A 24,129-nucleotide genomic window follows, 5' to 3' on the forward strand; every position below is an offset into this window, starting at 1 on the left:
ACCATTTGGATTGAACTTAAAATATAAAATATGTGGAACTATTTTTTAAAATATAAAAAATAGAGCAGTTTTTTTTGGGGTGTATTTTCCTTTTTTTTTTTTTTGTTTTTAATTTAAACTTTGTATTTCTTAGCTAAATAAAATTCAGGGATCATTATTAGGACATATATGACATTGTCTATTTATTAGGGATTATATAAGAAAGTATAGAGTAAGAACATAGAGACTAATAGTACATGGGGTTATTTTAGTCCATATATATAATAAAATATATTAAAAAAAGGGTGTACGTACTCGACCAAAATTTCCCTGCATTTCGTTCATTATGAGAAGCTTCTGAAAAGAATTTTAGGGTTTAAGGGGGTGCTCAGAAGAGAATTCATCCACCTTCTCTTCTGTTCATCTTTACATGCAGAAACTCACAGGTATTTACAGTCATCAACCCTAATTTGTCGTCTTTTTTCTTTTGGATTTAGTTTCCCTTTGCCTTAGAAATGATTTCTGACCAGTATAATGCGCAATTCATGCTTGTAGTGTTTTGGGTATTTTCGTCGTTGAAGTTTATTGTCTGTGGATTATCTCATTTCTGAATTTGTGATTAGAGCTGCTAATTCAAACTTGTTTTCATGTGGTGGAAATTTGATCTTTCATTTCATTTTTTTTAATATCCCATTGAGTGAGTAATGGGAAGGATTGTTTGGTCTGTTGGTTTTCTTTCGATTGTGTTTGTTTGGTCCTCTGTATTGACTTGTGTGTGATAAGTACCATTTCTAAACTTTTTTTTTTCCATCCTTTTTTGGCATTTTGTTTTGATGACTATTCTACGATGTCTTCTGTTTTAAGTACTGTCTTTTTTATGCCATATCCAGTTCTCCGCTGTGGTACTGAAATCCTCGATTGTTGCAAAGGGGTTGGCTCCTGTTTTTATTTTACCGCACACTTTAAATTGAAGCGTTATGTTTGAGCTAGAAGACCAAAAAATTTCGGAGGTTGTTATTGTTAATGTCACTACTTGTTTTTATTTATTTATGCATATAATTAATGGGTACGAATTCTCTTATTGAGACTCTGGATCAATTGTAGCCTCAGATTTTAAAACCACGATGTTTTACCAAAATCTCTAAGTAGGAGCCAGATCTGTCCTTGCTTGTAATAAGCACAATTTTGAAAAGAAAAGGAGTTATTTAGTGTATGAAGTATCTCTTTGGGAATTTTGTACGACTACTGATCAGTAGTCACAATGATTTTAGAGTAGTTTTCATGAGATTGAAGTGATGGCCGAACTTCATCATCTTTTATGTAGTAGATTTGCATATCACCTTGAACTCCTTTTCAGTCGTAGTAGGTGCTTTAAAAGGGCAAACGACGTGTACTCAAAGGGATTGGAGATCTGCTTTTCTGAATATGCATGATACTCTCTTTGTACCTGCCTAAAACATGTGTAATTTGATTTCCTTAGTTGCCTGCCTGAAAGAAATGCAATTAATGAAACCTGTTGCTTTCATGCTAGCAAGATTAGATGAAATTGGATTAAGTAATTAACAAAAAATGGAAATGATTTCATTGCTCAACCTTTTATGAACATAACAAATAATAATTTCAACAGTGTCAAGAGAGTATTTTTTGATTACCGTATGCTTTCCGAAGGCATATTTTAGTTTGTTCTCCCACTTGTCATTCTTGGGCATCAACTCAGTTGGAATTATTGACCTCCGATGGACATGAAAGGCATATACTTGCTTTATCAATTTGTCTCAAACAAACTCATTTTTCTTTGGAATTATCGTCAGTGATCAACATCAATGAAAGGGCACTTAAGACTTGAGTGACCCAAAGAACTGCAATGAGAACTTAAAGTGGTAATAGTGGAAAGAACATGATTAGAAGCGGCAAATTCAAAGCATTGTTAAGAGTTGTTTAATGGTGCGAGGATTTTGCCGAGGATCAAATCTATGAATGAGAGTTTTCTTCTCGAGAACTTTCACTTTCCATTAGCCCCTGAAATTGTGGTTGTTCATCTTCTACTATCCTCTTCAAAGGATTTCTAGGACATTCCAGCATACTTCCATGGGGAATCACTTGAAACTGATGTCGCTCTGCACAACATGTCAAGCACCACCCATGAGATGAAGTAGGCTTAGAATCTTAGCATACACAATCATCTTGAAACTTTTTGGGTGAATTGCTAGCCATTAGTCTCCTGAATGGATTCATAATTTCCGACATCTTCCGTTCCTTGTCCATATATTGTTGTTGTTCTTTTGTGTTTGATAAGAAGTGATTACATTCACTATAACGGAAAATTTTCATGATATGGATTGCTATGGCATCAGTCGGTAGGTAAATCATCATCTCAGCAGATACCCCTCATATACTTCTATTCTTGGCTTGGTGCTTGGTTCAGCTCTTTTTTTTTTTTTTTTGGGAATGGGGCTTGATGCAGCTATTGATATCGGATAAGGGCATGATGTTAAGTTTACCTCCCGGAGCGACTCCGAGCCCAAGATCTATATAAAAAAAAGAAGACTTTAAGACGAACTGCACACTCTTCTGATTGTAGTAATTCTGTTCAACATTGTTAAACCAAAAAGAGAAAAAAACAGTTCTGTTCAACCATCCATTTGCATGTTTTATTTATGCTGCCTTACAGTATATTTTGTTTTTGGGTGTCAAAAGAAACAAACACAATAGATATTGTGATTGGTTGGTGCTGATTAAGCTCTCCAGAGGATTTGATTTGATACTCATATGTTCTTGCATTATAAGGCTTTAAAAATACTTGCATATAAATTTTAATACTCAAAACTTGTGGTGATGGTATCTACTTGCTGATGTAGGGAGAAAATTAATAATTCGGGAAAATAACTATAAAAATGAATAGATGAGAGATTATACCCCCTCTCTGGCTGCAAGGGTGGACCCCAAAGATCTCTTCATAAGATCAAAGAAAACTCTTTCTTTACTCAATTGAACATCATTTTCGAAAGAGAGATGTTTGTCCCTTTTAAATAAATAAGAGAGAGAGAGAGAGAGAGAGAGAGAGTAAAATAGAATAAAATAAAACCCCAAAATGACTCTTTCTCTACCTCCTATATCACATTACCCACCCCCAAGTCTCCCTAACTTCCTATTTTTTCTTATATGTAAATCTTCTCTCCCATGTCTTTGAAGTCCATACAAATTGGAATCTTTTATAACTCTCTCAATATAACGTGAGTCCCCACAATCTCTTCCATGAGAGTTATCTACTAAACAAGGAATAAACACCTCAACCCAAAAAAACAATTGGAAACTTCTATCCTACGTATAAACTTCAACTAAATATTCCTCATCTCACTAAAAACAATCAAGGCTAACTTATAAAAAAAACTCACGCACCTCCCAATTCCTAAAAGTTAATCCCATAAAAAAAAAATTTAAAATTTGAATTCTCGAAATTTTTTATCTACATCACTTGCCCAGGTCATCCAGCATTGAAAGGCTTCTCAGTTTACTTGACCATGTGTTTTGAGCAGATTTTTTCCCCCGTCTAAACAAATTTAAATGATTTGAGTTGATTTATCCTTTGACAATGTTCAAGTGTGATGGATCACATCTGGAAGTTCGAGCATTGATGTCTTTTGAGTCAGGCAGAATTTTTGTTGAGTGCATTCCGTAGCTAAACAGATGGGGAGAGTTATAACATGATTATAACGTTAATGCTTGCTTGTTTTGGTTTTTGATATATGTTCATTTAATGTTACTCTGTTATTACATCTCTATTTTATGCTTCCCTTTTGTGTAAGCTATGATTGCCAGGTTTATCTTTAATTTCTTCATTATTAATATTTTTATTTTGTTACAGGCTACCTGTGGGCAATGGTATGAACTCATAGGAAACTGGGATCTCTAGGAGGAAGGAAGCCATTCAAGACCATTTGATGCAGGAGAATAAAAAAATTGCAGCATGTTGGGAGTAAATGAAAATCTAAAACAATTAGAGGATCTGATGAAAATTGCTGGATCTTTCTTTGTTGACATTCAGACTTATGTTACCCCACCATGGGCAGCTATAGTTGCTGGAACTTTAGTGCTCGTGACTCTTTCTCTTTCTATGTTTCTAATATTTGAACATCTTTCAGCATACAAGAATCCTGAGGTCCGTTTTAAAATCTTGTGTTTCTGATGTTCAGTTTCAAATTTTAAAATGTAATACAAATAGTTTATTACTTTTATATGTAGTGTGGTGAGATCTCTTTCGATGTTTTGCAGGAGCAAAAATTTCTCATTGGTGTCATTCTAATGGTTCCATGCTATTCAATTGAGTCAGTAAGCTCTTTCTTGCTCAAAATTGTAGGATAGGGAACAACTGTTTGCTCAATAAAGTGGTTTCTTTTTATTAATAAAAGAAGGCAAAGTTTATATAAGGTGTCAACCTTATACTGTTGAAATAAGGTGCACCACAAAAATCCATCTAAAAAGGGTGGTCCAATCCTTCATGTAGCATACTTTATCTGATACCTCCCATTTCCAATTGGTTTGCACATTATCATGATTACTCGTTGTAATTAATCCTCTCTCTTTCTTTTGCAGTTTGTATCGCTAATAAATCCATCAATCAGTGTTGATTGTGAAATTTTAAGAGATTGCTATGAGGCTTTTGCTATGTACTGCTTTGGGAGATACCTGATTGCTTGCTTGGGTATGCCTAACCACGAACCTGTGATATCAAAATCTATTCTTCCAGAGGTTCAGTTTGCCCTTTTTTTTGTTGCCTTTGTTTTTTATTTTTTTGAAGGGGGGGAGACGGGGTGTGGTGGTGGTTTGGAATGTTTACTGTGAGGTTCAGTTTGTCTTTGCTATTTGTTGGTATGGATCTTATTACTTTATAAGGTTCGGTTTGTCTTTTGGAGTAGGATCATGCCCCAATGATCTTCCATGGTATCTAACAATAACTTGTCATATCTATATAACTTGCTTGCATGCTTTTCAATGGAGGTTGTGGTTATTGGTTAATGCATTTCACTTTGTTCTCTATTACAATACATGTATGCTTTGTTTTTATTTACTAAATGTATTCAAGTGCGAGTTTTTGAATTCAAACCTATTTGAATTATTTCTGTTTGAGATATATCAGAACCCTCCTTCTCGATTAATTAGACATACAGAGAAAAATATAACCAACTTCTCTAGATTTTAAATAGAAGTTTGGTAAACATCATTACTAAGTGATAAGCCTAAAGTAAACCATTCTTTCAAGAAAAATGATATGCCTAGATATCCCATCATGCATTCCAAGCTGTGTCTGTAACTCTGTTTTCAGTTATCAAGCAACCTATATTATCTTTTTCGTTTTTCTTTCTGGTGCTACTATGGGATAAATTGATATCATTAGTACATCTTTGCTAGATGTCTATATCCAGATATGGTCAATTTGAGATGTGTGCTCAGTGTTTTAGTTCATGGAACCATTGTGTTTCATAAGGGCATACAAGGAAGTGTCTAATGATAGATTGTGAATTCAATGAACTGGTTTACCTGAATGTTCCTTCTTTGGGTCTTCTATGTAATTGATTCTAAGGTAATGTCCCTTATGATTACAAGCGGATCATGTATCCCAGAGTTTTCAGTGATAGAACTCTGTTAGGGTCTGCCAAATATAATTTTTTTAATGGAGATGCAACCAAATATATTGACCATTGAATTGTGTGCTTGAGACTTACTGCTATTAATCATTCTAAGATCTTCTATTCTTGATTTGTGATTTATGGGCACAGTGATAAACTTTGACAGTGTTTGATTCTCTTAGTATCTTTCTTTTAATTTATATATTTTAATTTATATAATGGTGTCTTCAAGGCGGTGAGGAGAGGACCATTGAGTTTATGAAAAGGAAGGGTCGCTTAAGTTCCAAAACGCCATTATTGGAGTCTAGTTCTGAAAAAGGAGTTGTTAAACATCCTTTCCCGATGAACTACTTTGTCAGACCATGGAAACTTGGTCAATGGTTTTATCAAGTTGTCAAGTTTGGTATCGTTCAATATGTAAGTGTCTTCTACATTTGAGAAACATTATTCTTTCCATTTTGTTAGCTAGGTATCAATTTATTCTTTGTTATTTGGAGTTTCTCTACTGTCTTGTTTTATAATTAATATTGATTGAGTTTTGGAATTTTTTGTAGATGTTGATAAAGACCTTTACTGCTCTTTTAGCTGTGGTTTTGGAAGCATTTGGAGTATACTGTGAAGGAGAGTTTAAATTGAACTGCGGGTAAGATGATGGTATTGGACAATTAGATCTTGCTAGAAAATAAGTCAATATTTACCCTGTAATTAGTCTTCTGGTTTTCTCTCTTGTGGGCATTTTGCTGCAGTTTCAGTTAATTTTTAGTGTATAATTCAGTTAATTTTAGTGTATAATTGCTGCAGTTTCAGTTAATTTTAGTGTATAATTGTTACTATGATTATTCACTGGTTTTGGACTCCCTGTTGATGTACTGTTTTGGGTATTTTGGTGGTTGTTTTGTGCTTCACTCTTTTTCTGAAATTTATCCTGGATTACAAATTTTATCCATTTATCATATTCGGTATTAAAAGAGTAAGGAAATCCATACCAGTCACAACCTCTCCACTCATATTAATGATAAGTTTGAAAACAGAAAACATTTCATGGGAGTCGGTCCTTTACTTGCTCTACAGTTAGTTCATGTGTGCTGTTGAGTATCTCACAAGAACTGTGGAAAGATATTAATTCTTAGTAGTGTTATCAAATGGGGGATTTGGACTTGATGCGGTTGGGAGTCCGATGTGGGATGTGGCTCTCTACGGTGCCAATTCGGGTGGATATGCGATGATGCCGTCAATGTATTTAAGAAAAAATAGATAAATATAAAAATATAAAAATGCATAGAAAAATACATGTGTGATTTATGAGATAGTTCAAACTTTAATTTAGTACTTTTCTCTAATTTTTAGCTACCGAGTCGCCTGATTGTCTGATAAAGAGTGATATAGTTTATATACATGTGGTGTAATATAATATAATCCATTCCATCCCAATAGTAACAATTAACAATTCAACTTAACATCCAAAGACCAAAAATACTTTTTCGATTTTATTTTTATTTTTTTGACTGTCCAAGTCCAAAAATACTTCACAACCAGGAGTTTACGGCTGCAACTTCAAAGCCACAACCTAAACATAACTTACAAATCCCATTTCAAAAGAAATTTCGATTTCTTGGATTTAATCTCCTAGGCCTTGAATCCTTCAAATACTTGTTGAAACTTCTCTAGAAACTTTCAAAATGAAGCCCAAAACAATATCTAACAATCCAGCAAAGATTTAAGAACAAACCCCAAATTGTTTTCCTAAAGTTTTGGAAGCACTATATTTTTTTTTATTTCAATCCTCTTAGAACCATGAAGCATGGATCTAGGGGTTTTGGCCGGAGTTATCTATCCCCCCGGGGAACCGTTCCCCCCCCCCCTTTTGGAGGAAAGGAATTATAGTTTTCCCCTGCTCATGGCCGGAACCCTACTTGTGGGTGATATTGATATGGGCAATGCGGCCGCATATGCATTTGATGTGGCGCATGTGCGTTTGATGTGACACATATGCGTTCGATGTGACGCATATTCGTTTGATATGACACATGGATTCGATGTGACACGTATGCGGTTGATGCGCCGCATCATGAAAGCTCGGATATGCGGGTCAGGGCAATGCGCAGATGGCCGTGCAATGCATTATGAGGTCACATTTGCTACCACAGGTTCTCATAGTGACATAAAATCTGAATGAGAAATTTTCTGAAGCTTCCTACCATTCCTCCCACTCTGATCCTCACATCTCATAAATATGATTTGGAGAATGTTCTAGTTCATTTTATCAGTCTGTAGTCTAAGGGTCTTTGTGTGTCTTTCCTCTCTTCTATGTTGGTGGTTGTTATGTTGGGCCTCCATCTTGGAATCTGAGACTTTAAACACTATAGCAGGTCTAGCTAAAGATGGGCTCTCTGGCCCAGATGTATCCCGGGTTGCCTTTTTTTTTTTTTTCTTTGAGGATTGTATTGGGCTCATAGTCATGGAACTCTTCTCAGACCTTCCCCAAGAGGTATATGAATCATAAGGGTATGGATGTGAATTTTATTGCATTAGTTCCTAAATTAGACGTAGTAGAAAAAACTACCAACCTCAAGTCTAAGTGTCAAACAGCCTCCTAAACATCTCCTACAAGATTATTACAAAGTTTCTCACCTCGAGGCTTCTTCCCATCCTCATTAAAATTATTTCCTCGCCGGTTCTTTTGTTCACAAATTCTGGATGGTGCACTTACGCCCCATGAGTGCATCTGCAAGCATCATCAACTCAAACTTCCTGGTATGATCTCTAATCTTGAATCTGAGAAAGTTTACGATCATGTAGAGTGACATCCTAGAAGATGTGATGAACATAATCTTATTCAGTCCTGTTTGGACTAGAGTTCTTGGATTTGAGTATGTATTTCCTTGACCTACTTCTCTGTCCTTGTTAATGTATCTCCCCAAGGTTTCTTACCAGCATCATGAGGCCTCTGGCAAGGAGACACCCCTTCAACATTTCCTTTTCGTTATGGCTGAAATCTTCAGTTAAACCAACAATGGCCTTTATTACAATAACCTCCTTCACGGTTTCCATGCCCCCAGTGGCCCGTGTGTCTCTCATCTGCAGGGCATTGAGGACACCTTATGCATTTGCTAGGCAACACCTTCTATCTCTCTGGTTGTTTCTTAGGTGCTTTGAATTGGCTTCTAGCCAGCATATCAACATGAGAAGAACCAATTTTATTGGTGTTGCCATTAACGACATTCCTGACTTGCCCATAGTCTGTCTTGTAGCCGAGACATGCTCCCCTTGAAGTACTTTGGTCTCTCTATGTGCTTTAGCAAACCAAGGAAACATCAGCAGGACAGTGTCATGGAGGTGTTCGATAAGATATTAGCTGCATGGAAGTGCCACTACCTCCTTAGGATGTATGTTCACCTTTTTTGATGGCCACCCTGTCCAATATCCCCATTTTCCAAATGTCCCTTTTTTGGATTCGTGTGGCAGTTGTCCACGTGTGGAGTGGGGCAGGAGACTCCCACAAATACATCCTCATCAATTGGAACACAGACTGTCTTCCCAAGAGGACTGGTGATCTGGGCACTAGGAAGCTCAAGGAGACAAAACTTGCCATCATAGGCAAGTTGTGGTGGTGCTTTGCCACCGAATTGGGTCACGTCTTGGAGATGATAATCTCACAACACTATGGGACTGACGATCGTGGATGGCTCCCCAAAGGCCCATCTTAATGTTTTATCATTGGTGTAGTGTTTCAAAAAGCGCTAGGCGGCACCTAGGCGGTCAGGGGGTTCAGGCCGCCCAGCACCTAAGCGGGGTGCTCAGAACCTGAGCGGCCCAGTAGACTTTTTGTTTTTTGGGTTTTTCTCTTTCTAAAATAGGCTCTAATGGGTTTTAAATTTCAAATGAACCTAAAACCACAATTTTGCACCTTTAGTATTTAAAAAAGACCCAAAAATACCCTCAACGAGGGGCATTTCTGCCCCTAGGCGGGGCGCAAACCCTGAGCTGCCGCCTAGGCAGGTTCCTGGGCGCCTAGGTGGACGCTCATGGATATCCGCGTAGGTGTTGAGTGGTTCGCTTTTTAAAACACTGATTGGTGCTTGTTGAAGCATTATCCATATTTGTGCCTATTTCACCTAAGAATTCACTTTCCAGCCCAAACGGGAGGTGCATCAAGTTTTGGCATGACCTCTAGATGTAGTCTTCCACGCTTGAATATTTATTCCCCGGCTAGGCAATTTTGCCACTGATATAGAGGCCTCTATATCTTTTTGAGGAGCTCGGTGCTCGCCAAAGCTGGGCCCCTCTCTTCTGCCACAATTTGAACCCTCAAGAAGCATCTGACTTTGCCTCTCTTATGGAGACTTTAATCTGACAGGGGGCCGATAAAATATAAATCTATTGAAGCCCTTCCACCTTAGGAAAGCCCTCGGACTTCTACAATCACACATCCCTGCAAACACCTATCCAGCCATTGTCAATCTATCCAGGTGCATCATGCTTTTGACTGGCTCGTTGTCTTTATCGAAGTGCTTACCCTAGATAATCTACAAAGGCGTGGCTTCAGTATTCATGTTCAAAGAGGAGGCAGAAACAGCGATCAATCTGTATTTCTACACTGCAACGCTGCTTCCTAGATCTGAACCTTCTTCTCTCTATTCAAGTTTGCTCGGGTTGCCCGGCATGAATTGCTAGCTTAATTCCAGATTTGGTTCGCCTCCCTTTCCCCAATTCTGGCCTTATCATTTGGCCTTTTTCCATCTTATGCATCCTTGATCCATTTGGTTGGTGTAAAATCGTAGAACATTCCAAAGTGTAGAACTGCGTATCTTCCACCTTATTGACTATATCAGAGCTTTGACCATCACATGGACCCTGTCCTTTGGAGAGTTCAGTGGCCAGTCCTCCCCAGATTTTCTTTCTCTTCTTCTTCCATTGCCCTATCAATATATTTTCATCCTGGGCCACAACTTAAAGAATCATCAAGCTCAACTTCGATGGTTGCACCATAGGCATAGGGGTGGCAGTTGGACCCAGCGGGTCGGGTCTCCAAATGACTTGTTCTCCACCTAGGATCGGGTCTGGCATGGACCCTATCATGTCGGGTCCGGGTCATGTGGGCCCAACCCAACCCGGTATAAAATATATGCAATATATATACTACAATATATAATATAATTTTTTTGCATTTTTATATTTTTTATAGCCGGATCCGGTTCCAAATGACTTGGACCCTACTCGGGTTGGTTCCGGCCCGGGAAAAACTTAGTCGGGTCGGGTCTGAGTTGGGGTCTACCTGAACCCGACCCGATCCGTTGCCACCCCTAATAGGCAATCTGGGGCCTGCTGGTATTACAGGCATTCCTAGGCTATAATGGTGTGATCTTGAGGAATTTCTTTGTCTATACTGGAATTGTAGTCTCCAACATGGCCAAAGCCATGGCTCTTCTTGCTGATCTAATGATATGCACATGGATACCGAAGGCATCTCCTGCAGTGTTTCTGCTTGGGCCTCCCAGTTCTTCCCTGTAACTTTGAGATTTGACCATAGTTTTATGTTACAACTTCCCTCTTGTGACTCCATTTTTATGTCACTTTCTCTGACCCTCCAAGAGAATCAACCTCTTTGGCAGGCTGTCTGGCCAAGGAAGGAGCGACCAAGCCTAGCCTTAGTGTGGTACAACCAGAAGATCCCCCTTAGCCATGCCCATCTCCTTCTTGTTTGTCTTTTTATAATCACACTTTTTGCACTCTGCTGTCATCCTTGTACAGAATTACCGAGTTTTTTTTGTTTTTGAATCTGTTTACTTTGAATTAAAGAGAAAGTGTACAAGATACAAAAAATAATCTATCCAAAAAAATGGCCACCCACAAGCTGGGTGGTGTATACGGTGGACCCTGTTCGCGGTCACTATACAGAAAGGTTTCCAAGACGCCCAAACAAGGGAAGGAGAGCAGGAATACCGAGTTTCTTAAGCCCTATTTCTACTACTTGTCTCGTAAGACAAATTTTGTAAATTCTCAGTGTTTTTTGTACAGAGCTCGCAGTTTGTGGATAGCCATTTTTTGGTCTAAATAGCTCCTGGCTTATGGGTAGCCCATTTTTTTGTATACTCACCCCTTTCTTAATACGAATTTTAACATTCTAACAAAAAAGTGTTCCTTAACATTCATAATTTAATATTCTTTGGATTGCTCCTGTGTGATAAATGTTTGTCCTTTTATTCACTTGCTGTTGGGTCAATCCCTGGCTATAATTGCTCTTAAGGACTTATTTAAAAATGTTTGCTGAGCTACATAACCCACTATAAAACTTTCACTTTGCTCGTGTTGGTACTTTCATTCATGAGTCTTAAATTTGTTAAATGATTTGGTGGAAAGTATTTTCATGAAAAGAAGTTGCAAATAACAAATGGAAAAACCCAAAAAACAAAAAGTACAGAATGCTTTGAATAAGCTACTCGAAATTGCTACCAAGACTTTAGACATCCTGAGATTTTCTAAATTATGCTGGGAACAGTGCTGACTCCTCTTTGGACGATACATAGGTGATTTAAGAAAGAAGTCAGCCAAGATGATATCCTCACAATCATTAGCTATTTTCAAATCCGATCCATTGATGTTGCTTAAGTTATCTTGTGAAATGATTTGAGAGTTTATTTCAGGTGCTGCATTTTTTTTTTCTGAATCAATGTTTCATATTAAAACATATTTTGTCTTCCACCTTTAAAAACATAAAGCACACTCGCATGTTAAATATTGTAATGAGTTATCCGACATAAGTTGCAATGCTTGATGAGGGGCGCACTGGCGAATATGTTGCATGAGTTTTATTTTTAGGGATCTTTCCCCAATTTTTTATTTTGCCAAGCTTTTCTGATGTGAGATAATTTCTATCTTAAACTTCTGTAGGTACCCCTACATGGCTGTTGTTCTGAATTTTAGCCAATCATGGGCACTGTACTGTTTGGTTCAATTTTATGCTGCTACAAAGGATGAGTTGGAACATATAAAACCTCTAGCCAAGTTCTTGATGTTCAAATCCATTGTCTTTTTGACTTGGTGGCAAGGTGTGGCAATAGCTATTCTGTATGCCTTGGGCTTGTTCAAAAGCGCTATCGCTCAAGGCCTACAATTCAAATCAAGTGTACAGGACTTCATCATTTGCATAGAGGTATTTGTAATTTCTCTTCTTGTACGACAATCTGCATAGCGGTATTTGTATTCTCTTCTTCTACACGTGCTTTACTACGAGTGTTAACTTATTTATTCTAATTAATTTTTCTGCCTGGATGAATTCCAGACATCTTTTCTTTTACCTATCTTTGACTTATCTTCATGGAAGCCAAGCCTTAAACACTTCTGCTTTTTGTAAATATAAAACATGTACATCATATGAGTACATCGAAAAGTATACATCACGTTGTACCCTAAATATACAAACAGATGTTTACGTGCATAGTGGCTGAGTAAAACTCAATGGGAAAAACAAATAAAGCCAAAGATATTCTTTTCATACTCTGGCTTGGGCTTGATTAATTAAGGTGTTGACTGTTGTGACACTACTCCCGAGTTCAAATCCTACTGCAGAACTGCCCGACATGCACACACACGCAGACAGAGGCACACATATCATGGAACCACTGGCAAAGTGCGAGGGAATATCCACATAATAGGTTATCTTTCTTCTGTTTCTCTTGGCTGACATCTTGACTTCAACTTTTGTTAATCCATAGATGTGGCAGGAAGTTATAACTACTGCGACTGAGGTGGATGATCCCGAAAATGTTAGCCAACATCTGAGGGAATAAAGTTTCTTATCAATAACAGTAAGGGAATTATCCTTCACTATTGACAGGTCTCAGAATGAATTAGATAACACTTTCAGGTCAGTCCAAGGTTTTTGTTGCTTCTGTTGCCATTAAATTGCAATACTGGAAGGCTCTTATGGTACATGCCGATTAATATGTCTGAAAATGTCTACAAGCCCCTCACCTGAATGTCGGGCAGGCTTATCTATAGTTCATTGCTTGTATGGAAGGGAAGGAAAAGCTGCATCTTCTGAAGGGCTGGGGTGGTGAAGAGAACATGGTCCAAGTTATTTAAAGGAATGCAAACATGGGCTTCTCGAAATGGACTTCCATTATTTGGTCAACTGAAAACTGATGAAGAAAGGTGCATGCAAGTTTTGACTTTATGGTGAAGACCATATGATGGGGCTTCCTTGTGGAGTTTAGAAATACAGACGAATGGATTTCATTGCCAAAGGGGCTTTGAGGCTTAATGTTTATTTATTTTTCATATGCATTTGATTTGGTATTCTGGGATATAACCTAAGGACTAAGAAGAGAATTGTCAGTAATTGGCACTCCGTAAGCAGCAATAAATAAAGAAGTTGATGGGCCCCCTATGGATCAAGCAAGATACTCATTTTACATTGGATGTTGTGAAGGGTTGATTTACGGAAATTTCAACTGAAATTTACTTATTATAGATGTCCTATGATGCAATGTATACACAAAAAAAAAGAGTTTTCTTGGTTCATCATCCTGCATAATGACAAAATATAGAAATATTGATTCATCTTCCCACAATGGCATACTATAGAAATGCTTATTATTAACTATATGAGAACTTTAACATGCTAAAATTGTATAATTGGAATTATGGGAATGTGTGGCTTTTTAATATAATGAAACAAATAATATCTCATTCAGTCCCTCGAAATTTGGGTGAGGGATCTGAAAATTTGCATGCAATTTCATACATCAAATTGTAAATTGATTTATATTGATTTGTGTCATTCATGTGGACTTCAAAACAAATAGGAATTAAAATTGACTTGATTTAGGTATTGAAAGTCGCGTCTTAAAGACTTCTTGCGGTTGTTGCATGCTCCCTTTCTTCTCTCTCTATGTGTGTGTGTGAGAGAGAGAGAGAGAGAGAGAGGTTCATAATTTTTTTGTTGTATCAATTTTGTAGTAAAAAATTTGACGGGCCTATAATTTTCTTCCAGCACAGATGGGCATTGCTTCAGTCATTCACCTCTATGTTTTCCCTGCACGGCCTTATGAACTGATGGGTGATCACCATACTGGGAATGTTTCTGTTCTTGGGGATTATTCTTCTGTGGACTGCCCTGTAGACCCAGAGGAGGTCAAGGATAGCGAGCGCCCCACAAAACTGCGACTCCCCCAGCCAGATATCAATCCGAAAGGAGGCATGACTCTCAGGGAAAGTGTTCGGGATGTTGTTCTTGGTGGTGGTGGCTATGTAAGTCCCATGATCCTTTCCATTTTCACTTATTTTATGCCTTTGCTTTATATTTACATTGCAAAAGTGGCTGACTTTTGAATATCTATTGGATTTCAGTACCGTTTTAAATCTGATTAGTTTGCTTAGAAGTGTTTGAACTTGGTTTTCTTTTTTTTAAACAAAGGCTTTATATACTTAGTGCCTCGTTCTTTTCCTTTTTTTACTGGAAATGGTTAAAAATTTAAGACCAAAATTGGCCAATGTGTTTTTTAATCAAGCTCTTTGTAACCAACCGCATCTTCCCTTAACAAATGTGACTAATCCTCAACCTTGCAAAACGATACTGCTTTTGCAGTCAAGAATTCATCCCATGTATTAATTACACATGCAATCATTCAATCTCACAAAAAATTATACATACATGCATGCCTGTAGTTCCCTGAAGTAATTTTCAGACCTTCCAAAGCTCCATGGTTTCTCTTTTTGGTCTGTACTGTTGATCTTTTGTGGGGCAGGGATGGTTTTTTTGGGAGTCATGACATTGTGTTGCAACCCTTGCAGTCTACATCTGAGCCTAGGCGAAACCGTAGACCCCTATGTTCTTAGGATTTATTGTGATATTTATGCCACTTCTGCTAACCCAAGAGGTTCAAACCCATGAAAATGTATATTCCCTCATAAACTGGCTCTGGAGGGGGGTATCTGGGATTTAGACCCTTAAGTACTTGCTGCAACTGAGAGGTCAAAACAATGAAAATGTATGTATTCCTATAAACTGGGATTCGGATCAGTTAATCTGGCCTTAAAACCAAAGACCATAATATTGTCCTTTTTCTTTTTTGAGAATGTATAATGTCGTCCAAAATTAATCTTGCAATTTATTACTGTTGCCAAAATGGCTCCATCTGATGGAGAACACCTGTCAGCACACCTCCTCCCCTCCATTCTTGCAGCCTTTCCCAATCCCTATATTCTCATCCCCCTTCTGTCCCATCAATCTCTTCAATCACCTCTTCTCTTTCCTCTACAGCTACTGTTGTCCCTCCAGCTTTCTCACTCCCGCTCGATGGTGGACACCTGTCTGTAGGCCATCAACTTCCTTCTCTCCCTCCGTCCAACTCTTCTCCATCTCTCCATCCTCAACCCACACCTGCCTCTTCTTGCTGGCCAACCTCGCATCCCTCTTCTTCCACTTCCCTTTCCTCCTCAAGACCTTATGTTGTCTGGTACTCCTCCTCTAACTACTCTCTCCCCCCTCTCTACGAAAACTACGTCCACCTCATTTATCCATGTAAGCCCTCGTCCTCTATACCCCCAGCTTACCCCCTACCCACGCTCTTCCTTCTTCGGTCCTCTCTTGTCTCTTGGCCCCCTTCTCCATCCCAGTAGGAGGAAGACAATCAACATTCCTTGAATGAGCTTTACAACGCTCCTTGGTGGGTCATTTCCAACCACCTTGTAATGATGTCAAAGGTATTGAGTGATGGGGGACTAAGGTTTGGGGTGATACAGACCTCATTTGCTGTCCTCGGGAGATTTCTTATTCTCATTTTCCTCGGAAGACAACCTCCTCAAAGCCCTGGACACGCAAATCATAGATTCAAAAGGGCGTCTCTTTCCTTCACTAGATGTCACAAGGAGTTGGGAGCTGTCAAACCACAAAAGATCTGGCTCAAGGCCTCTCATATATCACTCCAAGCGTGGATCGTGGACACTTTCAGCCACATCAGAGAAGCATGTGGAGCATTCATTGCCGTCAACTGGAGATCTGTCACCGCCCTTTCCCTCAGCACCATCCGACTCCTAGTCGAAACCCTTATCCTGTCACGCATACCCCCCTTCATTTGGTTGGAGGTCAATGATCTCTTCTTCCAGGTTCCGGTGGCCTGGTCTCCAGCCTTCCCCCCCGTACGACAGCAATTTCCTGGGCCACCAAACTCCCGTCACGAGATCACAACCTCGGGAGCACTATCGCCAGCCCACGGTGCTCCACTCAGGGTGGACTACGGTCAACTGTAGGCGCCACTGGAGATTCCATTGCGATCGTCAGATCCGCAATCGCACGGCTCTTCGAAATGGTTTATAGGGAAGATCATCGGTCCCTGATCCTCCTCCACACCTGCCACGTGGTGACATCCCCGCACTCCAGCGGGCCACCTCGCAACCCTGTCTGCAGTCTACAACCCATGTGATGCCACCACTCCCGGTCCATGCAATTGCGCCAAGGAGCACACATGCTCCTTTGTGTGCCTCGCAAGCTAGCGTTCAAATGATGCTACCCATTTCTAATTCCTTTGAAGAGGATCACCCTAATCACGTGATCACCTCCCTTGCACCCTATCATTGGGCGACACCTGGCAGACCTCATGACACATGTCAACAGCCGAACCCCCCAGTCGACCTCCATCCTCCTCCCTCGTCCCATCACATGAGTGTTGGTTCTACTCTACCCGAACCTTCCACTTCTGGTGATCCCCCATCAATGACTCTTATCTTCTTGGTGGGCTCACCATCACACAACCCTACCCACCTCTCTCCTTCCTTGGCTGCCAACCCTTCTCCTCCATGCACCACCTCCCTCCCACCAACTTGGCTTTTGGGGTGAACTACGACAAGGGAGCATCCCAGGAGATCCAAGTCATCCCATCCATGCCATGTGCCAGTTCTTCCCAGTCTACCTGGCAGTCTTCCAGGCACTCTTCAAGGTGCGCCCAATATCTCCCTCTTTCATCATGAAGATTGTAATCTGGAATATCCATGGCTTGGGCCACTACAATAAGCAAATTTCTTTTATGGACCTCTGCTCCAAGTACTCTTCTGCCATCCTCGCACTTGCTGAAACCAAGCTCCCCCAACCCTCCCTTCCGAGATTCGCAAGATCTGGGGCTTCAAGCCCTGCTAGTGGGTTGCCACAAGGCTCCTCGGGGGGATTCTAGGTCCTCAGGGACCCTTCCATTCATTCTTTTGTAACCTCTTAGACTGGCTGATTCGCTCTCATTGTGGTCTTGTCCAGAGTCTCTGACGGGCTAACTGGAGTTTATGGGCCTAACTCTAATAACCTCAAGGATTCCTTCTAGGCCGAACTCCAAGATCTAGCTTCCTTGGCTCCTCCCTCCTATTTGGTGTCGATAGGGGACTTCAACAGCACCAGTTGGTCCCATGATCGCAACTCCAACTACAGAATCTCCCCTGATATGGTCCAATTTTCCGACTTTATCTCCCAGAATCAACTTCTGGACTACTCTCTCAAAGGGGCCCAATTCACATGGTCCAACTTCTGAAACTCTCCCTTAAAACTTGGAGCCGAAGTTGGCCGAACAACTTTCGTTTCCAGAAGGCTGACTTGCTGTAGTCCATCCAATCTTGGGATTCCATTGAAGCGGCTGGACCTCTAACCTTCACTGAACTTAACATTCAGTCCAAAGCTAAGCTCGAATTCCTCTCGCTTCTACACGAAGAAGAGATCTTTGGGCTCAAAGAGCCAAAATCAAGTGGCTCAAACTTGGTGATTTAGATACTGGGTACTACCACGAGATAGCCAACTGCAGGAGGGAAAACTCCATCTCCCACCTCAAAGTGAGTGACTCCATCCTGGGCCAACCTGTCGTCGTTGAACGGGCAGCAATTGATTTCTTCTCTCAGCCTCTCTTTGCTCCCACAGGGCCAAACCCTCAATGGCAGACCTTTCCTGGCATATGCTCTCCCCCGACCAGTCGACTTGGCTGGAACGTCCTTTCGACGAGGACTAGATTCTTCAAGCCTTGAAAGATGTCAGTCCCAACAAAGCATTTGGCCCTGATGGGTACCTAGTTGCCCTTTTCAAAACCTTTCGGGGCACCATTCGGTTAGATATTCTAGCCTTCTTCTCAGAATTTCATTCTGAGGTGTAATCCACAAAGGATGAATGCAACATTCATCCCCAAAATAGGAGTCGAGGAGCTTAAAGACTACAGACCGATTAGCCTAATCAACAATTCCTATAAGTTGTTGTCGAAGGTTTTGGCCACCAGACTCAAGATCGTCCTTGGTCTAGTCATTTCCCCCACACAAGATTTGGTAATCCTGGATGGAGCACTAATCACGCACGAATGTATTCACACCTGCTACAACTCCAAGATACCAGGTCTGGTCATTAGACTTGACTAGGAGAAAGCCTATGACCACGTAGACTAATAAATCCTTGAAAAAATTCCTTGCCAAAGAGGAAATTGATCTGTGGCTGCATCTCATCCCCAATCTTCTCAGTGCTCATAAACAATGTTTTAAAATGCGGGATGCGAAAGCGGTGGGGGGACCGATGCGGCTAGATGCGGTCCGGATGCTGGTGCATCGCCGCGATGCAGTCAATAAATATAAAAACTCTAAAAAAATCTGAAAAAACAGGTTAATGCATAGAACAAAATATGGTGGTGATATATGTGAATAGTGGGTATTTAGTTTATTCATTAACTCCAAAGGTATTAACTATCGGAGATTCTGAATCCATTTTCGCCTGATAGAAACTAGAAAATTGAAACTAGCTTCATAAACCATTTACCAATCAACAACCATAAGCACAAATCTGCAACCACAAACTTTAAAGTTACAAAATATTACAAACAAAAAGTCCATGAAGATTAAAGGGTTTTAAAGTTACAAACCCTTGATTTGTTGTCACTTGTCACAAGTTTGCCCAAACTTCCTCAAATCAACACCCAAAAGATACAAATCAACAACCAAGCATTAACAAATGCACAGATCGAAGAACTTCAAGAAATAAAATTTCCACCCAATTTTTTTTTTGATTCAACTAATCCGATAAAGTGGCTGAAAAATGTGGGTTGGGAGGTTTAATCCCCCCCCAAACCCTTTCCCCCCATTTGTGAAGGTCAAAATGATCTTATTACCCCTGCCCGATGGGTACAGTTTAGAAAAAAAATGGCGAAAGATTATGCGGCCTGATGCGGGATGTGCATATGCGGGGGCATCTCTCCAAACCGCATATGCGGGGATTTTTTATGCACTGCCCAACGCATAGCGCCTGATGTGGCCGCATTTTAAAACACTGCTCTTAAAAGGGTCCTCTATAGGCTACTTCTCGGCCACTAGAGGGCTCTGCCAAGGAGATCTTCTATGTCCATTCTGATTTGCCATTGTGACAAAGTTTTCAATTCCTCTATCTTGAGGTTGTACCAAGCGGGCCTCCTCAAGAGGTTCCGCTCTAGCAGCCTTAGTCCCATCATCTCACACCTTCAGTACGCGGACAATACGCTCCTCTTCTGCGACCCCTTCCCCCAGCAAGTGGTCATCCTGCTTTTGTTCCTCAAGTGCTTTGAGATGACCACTGGATTCAAGGTCAATCTCGCTAAATCCAAGATGATGGCGGTATGCACTGACACCCAACAGGTCGAACTTTTGGTAGATAGGTGGGGGTGTTATGTAGAGGAACTACCATCCTCCTACGTGGGACTCCCGCTGTGTATTGGAATGCCCCGCCTCCCTCAATGGATTACTTTAGTTTAGTAGGGCTTGCTTGCGACTGTAGGAAGTTGGGCTCCTTTTGAAAGGCTTTCCCTCCCTCAGCAACCAGCTTTTGATACTATATATAACTATAACGTTACACTGCCATTTTTCCTTTTTCATGGAATAGCATTGCCTGGGGCTAAGGTAACTCAAGTGGGAGAGCCGTGTTATGGGTGACCTCATTGCACGGTTCAGAGAGCACTTGTGTATGTGATGCAAGTGAACGTGTGCGAAAATGTTGTCGTAAAGTTTCGTTGTTCGTTCCGTCGTCGACCTTGACAGGAGGTTTACGGGATGGAAAGGTAGATTTCTCTCTCAAGCTGGAAGGCTTATCCTCATCAAGCCTACCTTAGCCAATACCCCAGTGTACCAGATGTCCCTCTTCCACACTATTGCCTCGGTTGTACCAGATGTACCAGATGCGCGACTTCTTTTGGTTGGGTGAAGGAGGCCATAAATGCCATCTTATATCATGGCCAGTCTTGTACTCGCCCGAATCCCAGGGTGGTTTGGGTATCCGAAATCTCAAATCCCATATCACAGCCCTTCTCGGCAAATGGTGGTGGAGATTCACCACCCAACCCAATCATCGTTAGAGGGAAGTAATTCGTCACATACAGTGACGGGGTGGACTCCCAGGCTCCGGTGTGTAGAACTACTAGTAACATATGCGACTTTTGGCGGTCCCTTCTCCACCGCCGGGATCTCTTCCTTCAACAAATTTGGTTTAGGCCAAGAGAGGGAAGTAGGGTTAGCTTCTGGTCTGATGTGTGGCTTGGTCACACACCTCTTATGGAACAGTTTCACAACTTCTTTCGCCTGGCTTGTGACACTAATTCAACTTGTGGCTGACAATTTCAGCCATATGATATCAGCTAGGACCTGGTCTCCTAATTTCAGAAGAAACATTACCAATCAGGAGTTAGGATTCCTGGCTTTGTTCGACACTCTCCATCACGTTTATCTTCCCCGGGCAGGAGAAGACAACATCATATGATCACCTGAAGCCTCAGGAAACTTGTCAGTTTCCTCTTTCTTTTGGGACCTGCCAAATCACATCCCCCTCTCCCTTTCGCTTCCAAGGCGTGGACTTGCCCAATCCCCCGGGAAATCGAAGTTTTCTGTTGAATTGCACTCTACAAAAAAGTGCTCACCATTGATCAAATCCAAAAAAGAGGAGTCCTACTTCCCAACCGATGCGCTGTGCCAGGAGGCTGAAGAAACTAATACACATGTCGCCATCCATTGCAAGATACCTTCTCCTTTATTCAAGTGGTCTTGGATCACCCCTTCATCAGTTCCTCAACTCTTCCAAGTTTCCCTATTTACTCCTTGGCCCAAGGCAGGAAAATTCCTTTGGAGGGCTGCCATAGCTGCCACCCTTTGGATTATTTGGCTAGAGAGGAGCAATAGAATTTTGAGGGGCGAGGAAAATTTGGTGTCCTCTTTAGTTGACAAAATTAGATCCCTGGTTTCTTTCTGGGCCAAAAACCAAAAATGTTCAAAGATTTCTCCTTCTTAGACCCATTCAGTAACTGGCACGCTTTACTGAACTTGAGACCTCCAGGATATCTCGGGCTTGTCTTTGGAGGTCACCGGAATTAGGAACCTCCAAACTGAATTTTGATGGTTGCTCGCTCTGGCAACTAGAGACCTTCTGGCATAGGAGGCATCTTTAGATCCCATGATGGCTCGATTATGCGTTCCTACTCCCTATTGGTATTGCAGATTCTAATCTTGCCGAGGCCCTAGCCTTCTTGGAGGACCTTTGAAAGTTCAACCCCAACTGGAGCTCCGCTTTGCTGGTCGAAGGAGACACTCGAAATGTCATTGCTTGGGCCTCTTGCTCTGCCAAATGCCCATGGAGATTACTCACATTTGCAGGGGGGCCTTCGGGTCTCTTGGTAGCACATTTTTAGGGAAGCTAATGCAGCTGCCGAGTTTTTGGCCATGGAGAAAGCCCCACCCAACTCCACCATGGCATTATTGCCAACCCCTTAGAGCGCATAGGCAATCTGAACTGTACTTAACACGTTTCATTTTTTCATGTTATTTGCTGTATAGCATTTTTGGACCCTACAGGGATTTTGTATAGGGCACCCGTCAGAGTGGTTGCCTCATTTTTTGTATACTCCATTTTACTCAACATAAAGTGAACATCTTAAAAAAAAATGTCGTCCCTAATTAAATAGTCCAGAACTCAAAAAAGGAAAACAAATCCTGATGAACTGGCGAAGACTCAGTCAACAGTTAAAAGAACCATGCTATCTGTTAAACATGCCAGTCCAAGGGCCAAAAAGGCCTAAAAGCCCCAAAAAGCCATACTCACAATTGGAATCTGAACAGTGCCCTTTAAGTAGCATGCTCTTGTAAACTCTTTTTTTTTTATCTCCTTGGCTAAACCTGTTGGTGATTTTAGATCATGAATGATGTCAAGTTCACTGTTACGCATGCTGTTGAGCCAATGGAGAAAGGGATCACCCGGATAAATGAAAAGCTCCATAAGATAAAACAGAACATAAAGAGGCATGAGAAGGGTGGGAGAAGAACCAAGGATGATAGCTGTATCGCCTCCTCTTCTCCCACTAGGAGAGTGATCAGAGGTATCGATGACCCCCTACTCAACGGGAGCATGAGTGATAGTGGTTGCAGAGGAGCTTCAAGGGCCAAGAAGCACCGACGTGTTTCTGGTTATACAAGTGCGGAGAGTGGAGGAGAGAGCAGTGATCAGGCTCAGGGTGGCTATGAGATCCGTGGATGCCGATGGATCACCAAGGACTGATAATGTGTGTTTTTCCCATCAGAATGCGTAAGAGATGAATCTAATACCAGTGCACGTACAGAGAGGTTACAGAATCTTGATTCTGGTGAAGTTGCGGGGTTTGTTTTTGGCATGCTGCAAATGTGCAATAGGAGAGAGAGCGAAGGTATATTTGATTGAGGATCCGGTATATAATTTTATTTGCTGCTCTGGGCATTGTAAATTTTGCCATTGGTGATGGTGGGTTTGCAAGGAAGTGGTGGAGGTGCAGATTATGTTCTTTTCTTTTCTTTGCTTTCCATTTGTAACTTTTTCTGCTGTGGGTTACATCCCATTCAAGGAATGCTTTGCATGGTGAGTGACTTTGTATGAATGTAAATTTCAAGGAATGCTATTCATGCAGAGTGGCTCCTTATGATCCACATTGTTGCCCTACTTGTAATACACATTATGCCTGTTTACCTCTAATGGAGTTTTGAGGTTCAATATTGAAGCTTGTAGAGTTGGGGGGCCTTTTTTGGGTCCTTGAAATTAAAGAATTTCTCCATTTGTAGTGTGTGTTGACCATATCCGGGAGAAATCTTCCCGTCATCCTTATTTTACGCCTCATTTTTTGGGAAAAATATTTTCAAATAAATAAGTAGAAAATTTATTAACCAAAATTTTTTTTTTTACGCCTCATGTGAATCTAAGCTTCGCTCTCACATGTGAATGTAAGTACCTCTGTCCATCTCTAACACACAAGTGAGAGCAGAAACCAAAGTTACAGATAAGATGTAGTGTCAATTTTAGGAATCGACAAGAGTTACCATACAATTCAAGAGAGACTTCGAGCGTTTCGAGGACTGCAGTCAAGACTCAAGCTTCTCTTAAACTTAGCAGAAAAAATAAACGATGTAACATTATCTAAGGGGTGGCATGTGTGTCACCTTCGTAGAAAACCACTTCATTGGCTGCCCCAACCAAGCGATTGGATGGAGCTAACACGGTGGGTAGGAGAATGGATCTCCTATGACTGGGATTGCT

The 24,129-nt window shown here is 40.8% G+C and overlaps 1 protein-coding gene across 5 annotated transcripts; it reads left to right on the plus strand.

The window, feature by feature from the left end:
• Positions 1–282: 282 nt before the first annotated feature.
• LAZ1 (organic solute transporter ostalpha protein (DUF300)) lies at positions 283–23,650 on the plus strand. Of its 5 annotated transcripts, none has more exons than XR_016041216.1 (9): positions 283–425; positions 3,845–4,138; positions 4,252–4,308; positions 4,573–4,681; positions 5,839–6,023; positions 6,161–6,249; positions 12,498–12,759; positions 14,602–14,858; positions 22,762–23,650. XR_016041216.1 is itself a non-coding variant. In XM_088847567.1 (9 exons), the coding sequence occupies exons 5-9, from the start codon at positions 5,865–5,867 to the stop codon at positions 23,122–23,124; spliced, it is 1,125 nt and encodes a 374-aa protein (XP_088703693.1). In that variant the 5' UTR covers positions 283–425; positions 3,845–4,138; positions 4,252–4,308; positions 4,573–4,728; positions 5,839–5,864; the 3' UTR covers positions 23,125–23,650. The 5 variants fall into 5 exon arrangements, 4 of the variants coding, with proteins under 4 accessions (XP_088703693.1, XP_011628892.1, XP_088703694.1 ...); XM_088847567.1 differs by having other exon boundaries at positions 4,573–4,728; positions 14,607–14,858; XM_011630590.3 differs by having other exon boundaries at positions 14,607–14,858.
• Positions 23,651–24,129: the final 479 nt, after the last annotated feature.

The sequence above is a fragment of the Amborella trichopoda genome, chromosome 9, assembly GCF_054954075.1.
Source record: "Amborella trichopoda isolate Santa Cruz 75 chromosome 9, AtrichopodaSantaCruz75HAP2 v2.0, whole genome shotgun sequence".
Lineage (NCBI taxonomy): Eukaryota > Viridiplantae > Streptophyta > Magnoliopsida > Amborellales > Amborellaceae > Amborella > Amborella trichopoda.